Source organism: Athene cunicularia (genome assembly GCF_003259725.1).
Source record: "Athene cunicularia isolate RWA chromosome 23 unlocalized genomic scaffold, athCun1 chr23_part1, whole genome shotgun sequence".
Taxonomy (NCBI): domain Eukaryota; kingdom Metazoa; phylum Chordata; class Aves; order Strigiformes; family Strigidae; genus Athene; species Athene cunicularia.
In genome coordinates this window covers 3,489,080-3,501,618 of record NW_020799130.1, presented here as the reverse complement: position 1 = coordinate 3,501,618, position 12,539 = coordinate 3,489,080, and the positions used below count along the sequence as shown (strand labels likewise).

The 12,539-nt window shown below is 42.0% G+C and overlaps 2 protein-coding genes across 3 annotated transcripts in view; one reads left to right on the top strand and one right to left on the bottom strand.

Annotated features, from left to right (window-relative positions):
* The window catches only part of MACO1 (macoilin 1), a 30,725-nt gene extending 28,793 nt beyond the window's left edge, over positions 1-1,932 (bottom strand). The window contains exon 1 of the mRNA XM_026863229.1: positions 1,890-1,932. Coding sequence (XP_026719030.1) covers positions 1,890-1,932 — 43 coding nt within the window. The remainder of the gene's footprint in view (positions 1-1,889) is intronic.
* On the top strand, positions 8-10,848 carry RHCE (Rh blood group CcEe antigens). 2 transcript variants are annotated; one of them, XM_026863396.1, is made up of 11 exons: positions 8-367; positions 2,436-2,573; positions 3,676-3,862; positions 4,088-4,238; positions 4,924-5,065; positions 7,009-7,166; positions 7,485-7,622; positions 7,865-7,995; positions 8,883-8,962; positions 10,088-10,161; positions 10,697-10,848. In XM_026863396.1, the coding sequence occupies exons 2-11, from the start codon at positions 2,447-2,449 to the stop codon at positions 10,721-10,723; spliced, it is 1,215 nt and encodes a 404-aa protein (XP_026719197.1). In that variant the 5' UTR covers positions 8-367; positions 2,436-2,446; the 3' UTR covers positions 10,724-10,848. The 2 variants fall into 2 exon arrangements, with proteins under 2 accessions (XP_026719197.1, XP_026719196.1); XM_026863395.1 differs by lacking the exon at positions 8-367 and having other exon boundaries at positions 455-2,573.
* The last annotated feature ends 1,691 nt before the right edge of the window (positions 10,849-12,539 follow it).

The window sequence follows — 12,539 nt, the reverse complement described above, 5'->3', positions numbered from 1 at the left end:
GTCACTGCTGGGCTCCGCCCCCTCCGCGCGTCGCCGCTGCCGGTGCTGGGCCCGGGGCCGCGGCTCTGGGGCCTTCGCAGCCCGGGAGCCGCTGGGCAGAGCCGCTGCCTCGAGGCCCGTGGCCTGCTTTGGATTGTGGAAACAGTGAGAAAACCAACGGCAGCCCCTAGGCCTGAGCGAGTGATGCCTCGGCCCCCCGCCCGCCCTTCGGCTGGCTTGGGGGTGGTGCCCGGGGCACCCCGCGCCTTCCCTTGCTGCCTCACCCGGAGCTGGGCTGGGTGCCAGGGGCCTGCCAAGCCTCTCCGGGAGATAACGGGCCTCCCTCAGCAAGGGTCACGCCACGCTGGGCTGAGTCCGAGGAGTGCAGGTGCCGATAGGGCGTTAAAACTGGCACTGAGGAATGTACGTCAGGCTTCTGGTCCCCTTGGCTGAGTCACTGGGGAGGGTTTTTTTAATTTTGTACTTTGCCCTGTCTGAGATCACTGAGCTTAGTTCTGTTTGGGAGAGGGTTTAAGCTGGAAGTCGAGCATCAGTGTTTACAGTGGCGTGTCTGCCTGAGGGGAAAAATATGGGCAAGTTCTTAGCCTTTGGTGTATTTTCCCTGACTGTTAATGCTGACAGGATTTGGTAACAAGCGTCAAAAGAGCCCGTTGTGTTCGTCTGACCATACCAAATTGGTGGAAGGAGTTCTGGGTCCTTCTTACCCTGGGTATGAGTCCTAAGGGTTTGTCCTGCAGGAAACAGATCAAAGCTTCTTAGTTACATTGCGTTTATAAACCACACAGAGACACTGCATCAGTTAGCTAATTTTCTAAATTGCTGTCTCAGCTATTATCTTTTTCTTGTCTAGAGAAAGTTCACCAGGCGTTCTAGTTCTGTCTGAATTAGCCACGTGATCACAGCATAAAATGTTGCTGAATGTAGATCTTTGTGCATCGGGATTTTTCTGAAGTCGGTTTAGGAGTTTCTGAAATAGGGGTGCGGATACTTAACTTACAGCTTATTAGACCCAAGTAAAAGCTGGGAAAGCAATTTGATATTGCATGTGAGGAAAGTGCAAGTTACCACCACAAATGCAAACCTTTCCCAGATGGCGTGAAAACTATTCCTGTGCCATGTACTCTAGGTTTACAGGAGGAATGTCCTAAACCAAGTGAATTTTTCTGCACATGGGTTTGTCTGATCCATATTTCTGTCACCAGTAGGTGGCTTTCTACCCATTTGTATGTGTTGTTACTATCTCAAACCCCAGCATGCAAGCACAGCACTCACTTTGAAATGGCCTCAAAGTATAAAGTCTGAGGAATAATTACAGTACTTTAATCTCCTGGACTACTGGAACAGAGGGTTCAGTTTACCAAAAGTGCTATGACTACTGAGAAGATGGTAATGTTCACATTATGCATTCATAAATTGTCCTCAACAGCCAAATAATCCTAACAAATGATGTCTGTGCATGGGGATATACTGAACATGGTTTCCAGCATATAGTCCTGCTCGTGTGCCCAAAATGCTCATGTGGAGCATGTGGGTGGCACTAGAGCCAGCTCTAGTGGCTCCTATTTTAAAACAACAACTAAAGAAAGCCTGTGCCTTACCAAAAGGCTCAGAACCCATAAGGCAATGGGTAACTTGTAGCCACAATGCGGTAATAAAAGTTGGTAAACTTCTGGATGAAGGCTAGGTTGGAATTAAAGAAAGAATCGGGAGGGTGTAGGTCTGTGGTTTGGTTCTCAATTAAAAGCCTGCAGCACTCTGAACAGGGCTGTCTGCCTGCAGCTTCCTGGCCTGGGGATTACTGACGTCTACACTGTAACTGTTTCTGTAGCCATGCTATAAACAACAGACCCATCTTACAAGTAGCATAGAAAACGCTACATGTCCTGTACATGTCCAGAGAGTCTTGATTCTCTGGCCCTGGGTTGGATTCATCGTGCACAATAAGTTTTCTTGTGGGACGTGGTTGTAGAGCTGTAGCTAAATCAACCTGAGAATCACACGAAGAATCTCCACAGGACCTTCCCCGACCTTTCTCTGATGGGACTTGGGTCTAGGCTGGATGCGAGCAACGTAAACAAAGAATGGTTTTGCCTAAGTTTCAACGTCCTACTCTTATCAGTCCATGTTCTTCTTTATTTGCCATTTAGCAGCTATAAGGCTCAACAGCACCTGAAGTGCTGTGTGGATGGTATCCTGGAGCATTATGGTATTGATGTCTGTGTTCATGAGCATTTCTGAGTTCCGTCCATGTCAGTTGTGGTAAGTTTGGGCTCCTGACACGTCACAGATAAGAAGCTGTTCCTAGCTGACGCCTCTTGGGCTTTTTATCTCTCTGAGTTTTTATTCCTGTCCCCCACACCTTCTTTTCGATTGGTTTGAAGTTTACTGGAACATCTTTATAGAAAAAAATATTAATGTGTTTGTGCTTAATGTAGTCTAGTGCACAATGCCTGCTCATTACCGCAACTTCCACAACAGCGTGCCATGGCTAATCCTTTTTCTGGAAGTTGTTTTCTTCGTCATCTTTTACTTCTCAGATTATGATAGAGATGTGTCAAGTATATCCTACCCAGGTAAGCCTTGCTGTGAAAGGAAGGGTTAACGCTTGCTCTTATTTTGCAGTGCAATAGTGATGGGATTCAGTAGGTTTATGTATTTGTTAGTGAGAAGTAGAATGTTTTTACTGCCTTTTAAGTACCCTACCTTGCCATGGATGGTGTGTATGTATTTATATGAAAGCAATTACAGTGAACAGAAACAAAAACTTCTGTGAGGTCTTGGCATGAGAAGGCATTGCTGTGCTACAAAGTAAGAATTCAGGATGTTAGTATTTTCCATCTGAATGCTTGATGTAAATAAACGAAGTTAATACAGTGGAATTAAGGGTTTAAATCCATTCTGGAGAATGTATTTTGTTCATTGATCAAAGGAATGTATTAGGAGATGATGCTACGGCCATAGCGTGTCATGTATTTACAGTGTTGTGCAAATATGAGCTGATTAATCCTCGTGACATTCTTGTGTTACCCTCCCTGTTTTACAGCTTGAAAAATGAGAACAGTTTGGTATTTTACTGTAGGTACAGGCCAGCACAACCATATGACAATGTGACTGGTGGCATGTCTCAGGGGATATTTCCAGGGCTACAGATCCAAGAGCTTATATTTTGGACAGCCTCCACCTTTTATGCAATGGTGCTGGTTTCCATATTAAACTCTTTCTACTGCTATTTCTGTTCCTTCTGCCCAGATGAGGACATACAGGTTTCTCTTTCTAACTCATTTCTTTCCTAATGCCCTCAAGGGATGAATCAGCACTAATTCACAGTAACTCTCCCTGAAAAGTCCAACTTAAGCTCTTTAAATTCACCTCAGGAAAAATGAACATCCAAATTTCACTGCTGTCTTGCTTTTTGATCCCTCAGCCCCTACCCTATGACATCCATTCTGATTGTTTTGTAAAAATAAATTCGGGGTCAAAGGTATTGTTCTTCTGATTACTTAGGGATTAGAAAGCAAGCTCTGGAGTTCTTTATGAGTACTAAATAATAATGGCACCCAAATTTTTATCTGAAGGTTTCTTAGTTAGTTGTGATTTTTTAATTTATTTTTTTTAAACAGAAATCCAGTCTGCATTAATAACTTAACTGATGTCTTGGTCTTTTCTGTCATGCAGATTTTCAAGATGTCAACCACATGGTGATTTTCGGATTTGGCTTTTTCCTGACATTTCTGAAAAGATACAGGTTTAGCAGCACTGGGTTCAACCTCCTGATCATTGTACTGGGTGTCCAATGCTCCGTGGTGATAGAAGAGTTATTACTTTTCCTTCCTGACTGGGAAAGAGAAGATGATATGAGAAGGTAATTAGTTTGTGTTAGAATTGGAATAATCTGCAACTGCTGATTGCTCTTTGTTGAGGCTAATGCCTTGTTATATGGACCTCTTTGTGAATTAGCACAGTCATATTTGCAGACATTTTAGAAGGCTTTGGGTTTTTAAGTACATTTTACTGTCTGTTCACTCTTTCTTTCTTGGCCGTGATGGTATCCCAGTACAAAATTATTTTTTTCGTTCTTTTGTTGCAGAATAGTAAAGGCTAGTCTGAGTTTGACTGCCGTGATCATCTCCATTGGAGCTGTTCTTGGAAAGACCAATCCTGTGCAGTTAAGTCTGATGACAGTTGTGGAGATGGTAGCTTTCCACATGACCAGGTGGATGCACACCAGATTCCTACAGGTACTGCAGGACGATTTCCAGGCACATGGGGGAAAGTTTCACTGGGACTTTGGAATGTTGCCTTTTGGTAGTTTAGCAGTGCTCTGCTGACAGGACCATCAGTGTGTTTTATCTCATCTCAGATTGTGACTATGGTTTCTTTAAGAGATGAAATCTGACTTTGGGACTAAAGGACATTAAACTCCAAACCCTACATAATCTGTATCTATATAATTGGCTGTATCTATATTCATGGCCTTAAAGCGTGACCTGATTTGATGGATTGGCATGTAGTGAATTTGGCCTTGCCCATGCCCTGACTGTCCCCAACACACGAAGGAAGGCCTTGACCTATGCTAAGGCACTAATTCTTTTAAACTTTACCTCCTCCCAGTGTCAGTTCAGTCTGGAAGATTCCCAGTGTGAATGATATACCGGCCCAGTTTGGACAGCAGTCAGACTTGCATTTAACGTACAGTGTGAACTTACCCCAAACTCTCTGTAATATGAATTGTGTGTTTATGAGCTGCATTGAATTCAGATAAATTAATCTCACATAAATAACTCATGCATAAACTGGGGAACTGTGAAAATAAATTGCTTATAGGGAGGGTACATGAGCAGCTCTACCAAGAACAGCATCAAAGCATCAAAGGCTTCCTGTGGCCTGAAATAAACCACAAATTTGATTATTCTATTGATACAGATTTCAGACAATATCAGCATGATGCATGTTCACCTGTTTGGAGCCTACTTTGGTCTGGCAGCCGCCTCACGTTTCTCTGAGCCACTGCCAGGGTCTGAGAAGAATGCAAGTACCCCGAAGTCGGATTTATTGTCAATGCTGGGTAAGGCATTTGCTTTAACATCTCAGGTGGAAGAAGAAGTTGCAGTGAGAACATAAGGAATTTTTCTGGGGACTGGCCACACCACACCAAAGCTTTCGCATCCAAAATGCAGGTCTGAATGCAGCTAGGCATAGAAACTGCTGCTGCTGTGGTTCATGGTTTCTGACAAAGAGTTGGTGAGTCTCAGCATGTTTCCTACCAGGCCTATAAGCCACTCCTGCTACGGCTGTGGCTTGCTTTGCTTTTGTCAGTCTCAGCATAAAGGCTGTGCCAGGTTAACTGTTCCCTCTCCCAGCTAAGTTGTCCCCTTTGGGCTTGTATAGGCATATTGGTAGGGGACCTCTGCACCAAAGTTGAGGTCATGACTTGTATTTCAGTAGCACTTACAGTTCCCAGCCGGGGCTGAGGCTCAGTTTTGTTTTGCAAGGTGCTGTACAGAGATATAAAAAGGCAGTCCCTGCCTAGTAGTGTAAATGAAAAGATAAACGCCTGGGGAAGGGTGGGGAATATGATACAGACAGGCACACGAGAAAGGATCTGAGTGACGATAGGATGAATATACGGAGTTGCACTCTTTTTCTTAAAGAAGCAATTTGGTTTCTTTATTATCATGATTTCTGTTATGTAACTGCCATTGTGCTTTATAGTGACAAAGCCTGTGTCTCTTCTTGCTTGCCTTGAACAAGAACAGTTCAAATCTTACTGTCAGGTGAATTGCACAAGGGTCTGGTACCTCTGTGGCATGGAGAACAGAACTTTAGCTAGTGAAGTTAACTGGACGGCAAAAAATAATGACTGGACAAGGCAAAAGAAACTGCTGCTTGTTTGAGTTGTCATCTGTGCGCTTAGAGCTGTGTGCAGCTCGGGGCAGAGGCGGGTTGCCATGTGTGGTCCAACTTGACTTCGTGTGAGGCCACCTACTTCCCTCTGCTGGTTGGAATTTGCCTGCGTGTGTATCCCTGTGCACACACCAAAAGATGTGACCTACCGAGCAGCAAACTTCATAGAGCCTGAGATTCCTAAATGCTGACAATTAGGGCCCAGGTCACAGAAGCAGAAGAACCTGTTTTCATTCCTATTAGCAAAGCCTGTGCGGTCATGAAAGTGTGGCACTGTGGAGTGATCTCACAGGAGGAAGGTGAATTGTTCTTTTGGGCCCCATACTAGGGAGTAGCTATTTGGTAGATAACCCTTTCACAAATAACATGAAAGTTAAGCTGTGAATTAGCTGAGTTGGTGAAGGATGATCACCTCAGCTCAATCTATTGGTCTTTAGCCCTCCTCTGGAGTAATCCTAATGTAGAGATAGAGAGGATTCTGTTCTTATGATCCAGTTCATCCTCCTTTTCTCTTCAAACCCTGCCAGGAGGCAAGACAACCAGTACCAGTCACACTGGCAGCCAAGGTAAAAAACATTCCAAAGTCCACTTTGGGTTTCTTTATAGCTATTTGTACCATCCCACTTGGCTTTCTTTCATTCTCTTGCAGCTGGTTTTGAACAGTTATTCCACAGTCCCATGTAAAGGAGCAGAAATTTTGGCCAAGGAGCAAGCCCCCGGTGCCTGTTCAGAACAGGCAGGACGCTTATTGTTCGGAAATCAACAGTGGAATTGTTCCCACTTGTATCTGCACCTGTGTTTAAGGGGATGACAGATAGGACAAAGCTGATGTTAAAGGTGTTCTTGAAAAGAGAATCCTACCTTAACTCTGTTAAGGACCAGCCCGATGCCAATAGGGCTGTGCTGTGGCTGTATGGTTCTGGGGAGGTGTTGGTATAGCAGGTAACTCTCAGGGCTGTCTGTGTTGTGAATTGTTATCCTTTGTTTATAATGTAGGAATCACAGTGAATGCAAAATGTGGGCTGGAGCCCTCCAGAGACAGCTGGTGATGGATTCACTGTGTTTAAGAGAAGGTAATGATAGTTGCTTGTCTTTGTCTCCAAGGTACTGTCTTTCTCTGGGTGTTCTGGCCAAGCTTCAATTCTGTAATAGGTGAGAACAAGATCAAAGCAATCTCCAACACCTACTTTGCCCTTGCAGTGAGCACTGTAACTGCCTTCATGTTGTCTGCTCTGATCACAAAGGATGGAAAATTCAAAATGGTAAGACATGAGAGAAAATCACTGCATGGAGAAGATAATTGTTCTGTTATTCTGTTCTTCAGTAATACACTGACAGTATAATAGCTATTAAGTAAAAACAAGTCCAGGTTTTCAGCCTGACAGTCATCATTTGCCTTCCAAGCAGAACACGAAGCTCTAACTTACAAATGATGTTCTCAGACTGTAATTTACAGTACATAGAGGCCCAAATTCACCCTAAAGAGATCGCATTTGCATGAGAATAGCAATCTATGATATTGGGCTTCTATAAATGATGATTGAATTCTCACTCCATATTTTTGTTGTTTCATTTTACAGACTCATATCCACAGTGCAGTACTAGCTGGTGGGGTCGCTGTTGGTTATGCAGCACACAGTATCAAGTATCCTTGGATTGCAATGATTTTGGGTCTCCTTGCCAGTGTGATAACCATATTAGGATCTTACTGTTTGCCGGTAATACGCAAAACCTGAAATTTTTTTTTGTATACCTTTATAAACTTCTTTTCCAGTGTAGGATACCTCAAGGGAAACCTCTCTCTTTCAGAGAGATTAAAGCTACGAAACCTGAAGTCTTTTGAGCAGAGCACAAAATTGCAACTTGCAAGACCAAAGTTAATTTTCTAGGTCTGCAGTAGACAAGATGCTGTTATCAACTTGTGTTTCAGTGTATCGCTTAAACCTTCTCTTCTTCCCAGAGATGCTTGAATCCTGTTCTCAAGATTCATGATACTTCTGGAGTTCATTTCACATTTGGCTTGCCTAGTATGCTTGGAGCTCTTGCCCACGTTGTTCTCTTAGTAATAGAAAACTGGACTAATATACCAAGGTACATAAATTCTTGCTTTTAAGTAATAAGTTTAGCTAATCGTTATTATAGTGTGCCCTGAGAGGTCTCAAACATACAGAAAGTCTGAATGTCACCATGAATAAATCGTTTTATACCAGATAACCCAAGATAATCTCTGAAGTCCAAAAAAGTCAGTAAAAAAGACTTTCACAATTGAGCAGACTTTAGATCAAAACTTTTAGCTTTTGGTCCTGTTTCCTACCTCCCTTTTAATTTGATATTAAATACAGCAGACACAGGAAATGAAGGCTGGGGATGTGCATCCTTTCAAGACTCATTTTGGCTTTTATGATGTATTTTGGGGAGCTTTGTATGCTAAGGGGGGGGTGAGGGCTAGAAATCAGCATTTCTCTTCAAGTGAGGCTTTAACTCTGAGTCAGGGGCAAGAATGCCAGTTTGAACTAAAGCCAGTCTGGACACTGAGCTGGAAAATATACTTCAGCAGATATCCTGCAAAAGCTGAAGTTAAGGATGTTCTCCATGGGTTGTTTTGATCTGACACTGGCATCTCATTTTTGCAAATCAAGTTCGTGTCACATCATGCAAGTTCTCTGATTTTCTGTTTACACAGGAATGAATCACAGTGGTGCATAAGGGCCTTACACTTCTCATCATGTTCTTATTGAAACAAACAAATTTAATGAAGTTTTAAGGTTTCTAAGGGCAAAAGATGTCCTCTGAAATCTGTGTTAAGGCTTCTGATAGGATCTCTTAAAACATCTAACTGCAGCTGCAGAGACATTTGAGAATAACAGAATCTTTATGAGAGGTTTTGATGTAAAATGCTGTGTAGATACAGATCCATTCACAGTCTTACTGCTGAATTCAGCAGCTGTAAAAGGTGAAACACTTGTTTTGCTTTTCAGACTGTGTTATTTGGTCATGATTTACATTTGGGCCTTCTTCCTGACCATGGATGTTGCCTTGATAACAGGTTTTATTACAGGTCAGTATTGAAAAACATGTTCAGTAATATCTCCCTCATTTCCTTGGGGCAAGGGGTCTGTCACCTTATTATACCTGCTGCCATGTCAGTGCAACCCTTTGCAGAAAGAGGCCAGTTTAACTGGGGATCTGAAGTGTGTTTCTATGGGTACATTAATTGTGGAAGCAGCCACGGGAAACATGAATGCCAGGGACTCTTCGAAACCAGTTTTTTGAAGAAGAGAAGTCTTCAACATAAATCACATAGTAGCACCATTCTTTCAATTGGTGAACTTTAACAGAAGCTTAACAGCTGCCTTCAAATTTCAGACAGGAGATCTGTGAGGATGAAAATATTTTTACATCTGGGCATTGTCTTAGTGACAGAAAAATGCTATCTAGAGCTTGTCACTTTTTAGGCCAGTTGGTATAAATCTGCAAAGTCTCACGAACGTCAGTAGCTCGCTTGCCTCAGCCAAGCCCTGGGCCTTTGATCACTAGTGCTTTGGGATCATCAGGGCTCATGTGTTTCCCATGTGACATTCTCCTTTATGGCAGCTGCTGTTTTTCTATAGCTGTTAATTCTGTCTTGAATAAAAGAGAAATGGCAGATGAAAATTGCTGTGAAATATACTCTAAAGATATATTTTTTGTGTGCTTTAATTGATCTGAAACCTTTGCATTACCTTAAGTGTAATTAAGAAGTTGAGCTAATCAAGCAGATTTTTAAAAAAACATTGAGCTAAAATACTCAAACATTCAGTGTTTAACCAATTGTTTAAAAATCTAGGTGTTTCCATCTGAAATCCCAAGCTAACAATGCTGATAAGGCCAATTGCTTTAAATACACAGCCATTTTTCATGCAAGAAGTGAATCAGTTCTGATGTATTTTTAGAATCTGGACGGCTGTTTAATGGGGTTTTGTATAGAGTAATTAATTTTTAATAACACAAGCCCTGATCCTGGCAAGCTTCTCTCTTTGTATTTAAGGTCAACTTGAGTCATGGGACTCTGCCGAAGGGTTTAGTTCTGAGTTTGTATTTTGATCTATGTCACATTTGGACACGTTTTACTTCCAGTTACACACAATCTTCCTCTTTCCCTGATGTGTATATTTACATTGGATATATGTGTTTTTACAAATAGGTTTCATCTTAAACCTCAAACTGTTTAAGACCATCCCTGTATCAAAGTACTTTGAAGACCAGTTTTATTGGGAGGTAAGTTTCAATGTGAAATTAATTGTGTGGGAGTATGTAGGGCACCTTGTTGTCCTTGATGAAGAACTCTAGGTATTTGAATTAAAAGTTAAAAAAAGGGATAATTCCATTTCCAAGTATGTTTTGGATGCCCTGTTTGAAACACATGAAGTGTTCCTACAGTTGATTCAGAGCCAGAACATGATAAATGTGTGTAGTCTTCAGCTGGGCTTGTCAGAGCCACCGGTGAGCACAGGGCTAAATCTGAAATGATCTTGTTTGTTGTTAAGATGTAATCTTAGGTTCTCAGCGATGGAAGGTGCTTTTTATGAAAAGAGACCAAGCCTCCTGACCTTCATAGGTGCAGAGTGGCTGTTGAGTCTGATGCAGAAACACAGACCTTGGCACCTTTAGGTGCTGAATGTGATGCTGTATCTGAATTACAGAAAAAAAGAAATGGATGAAAATAAGCTTCTAATAAGGTTTTCCATTGCCTTTTCTTGTATGATGATTTGATGCATAAAATGTTCTGATACAACAATGTTTGTCTTCACAGTTTCCCCATTTGGCTGTTGGATATTGAATGGAGGAACCCAGATGACACATTTGACCAAGATAAGATTTTCCTGTTTGTCACTAAAGAAAATTAATAGCTACGATGGGTGGAAAGAGCACTTAACATATCAATTCTCAGGCTCACAAAAGCCATCCCAATGGACACAAAAAAATTAGTAATAAACTGTTCTAGTAATTCCTGAAAGATACAGGGTGTAAATTTAGAGATCCAAACTTACGATGCATTTAGCTTTTCTGCTTGATCCAATCTTAAATATTTTTTTGTAGGATATGTACAAAAATGTTGGCTGCATTCATTGCTGTAATGGCTTATTAATCAAAATGCTTGGAAACTTTAAACTATTTTTAGGCCCCAAGTTTAAAAGACAAAATATGTATTTTAAAGTATAATTTTTCAAGGAGTGCATACTCACTCTCATCTAGTGAAGCATTCAAGTCCTTGTTTTTAAGCAAAATTAATTCTGTTGAAGGCCTTGTTAAGCCAGGATTTGATGAGTGAGCTGGATCAAGGCCAGAACTCTGCATCTTCCCAGACTGAACTCTTGGAGTTACCTGACTGTTTAAAGAAAAATCAATAATTACTTGGCTCAGGCTATCTGGAAGTTAAAATGGCAAGAAGTTAAATTGTTCTGTTTGTGGATGGTGCCCCTAAAATCAGTGGCATTCGCTTCTACTCAAGATTTGGCAGCAAACCTCAGGACAGCCCGTCTGTGCAGCGACAGTCAGCACCACCACAGGGTCAGGAGGCTCTGGCTGCCCTGAAGGTGCAGACAAGTGGAGGGATGGAGGGAAAGAGTCCTCGATGCCAAGGCCAAGACCCCGTTTTTTGACTCTGAGACAAGCAGGGAGCTTTGGTGCACAAGTTAGGGCCTGGTCGGGCAGAGGATTTTGGGCAAGTAAACCCTTGTTTTTCAATGGATGGTGATTCTCAGTGTTTCTTCTTTATTTCAAACTAGTTGACCTAGAAAAACTCTTTCAAAAATGCTTACCTAATAAAAAAGTCAAAATTTGATCGTTTTTATTTATCCAGCACATTTGCTTAAAAATAAATGAGAAATTCAATACTGGGAGATGAGGCAGGAGTTGATGCTCACTGCAGTCATGCATGCTGACCTCAGTTCATTCATTAGGGATTAAGCAAAGTAGATCCCTGCAGATAAAGAAGTGTGAGGCGGGTTTCGAGTAATGAAAAATTACTGGCAGAGGAAGGGCCAGTTTTCCTTATTTCCAGGTCACAAATAGCCAGCGATCTGCCAAATTTATCAGTTGCCTCCAGCTTCCACCAGCTGGGGGCGATGTTCAGCCTGGACACACACGTGCCTTACCACCCAGTTAACACACTAATACTGGTGTAATAGTGTAATCCAGGCTCAACTTGGGCTTTTCACTTTAACTTTCCAGGAACCACCCAAACATCTACAATACAAAGGGTTGTTTTCTAGCAGGATTGCTTTTAAGAAATGGTATTTTATTCCTTCCCTTCTCCCCACATCTTTATTATCATTGATTTATTGTGCAAATAGTCTAGGTGAATGTGTAGGAAGGGGCAGATATGGGATCAAAATTTCCCTAGTAGTGACTTGTCTCCTTTGCCAAAGAGAAATCTGATCTGAAGAGTATTATTCTTTTTTTTTTTTTTCCCCCCACAGTGGTTAGAAACTAGTTGACAGCAAGCTTTGTAGATGAGCTGCTTCCATCTAAAGCCACTACATAATTTGTACTTGTGCCTCTACGCTGTCAGCCACAGCAACAGTAAGTTGTTACTCGCCAGAGACTTCCTTGTTACCACCACAGGATGAATTAAATATTCGGGGGGGGGGGGG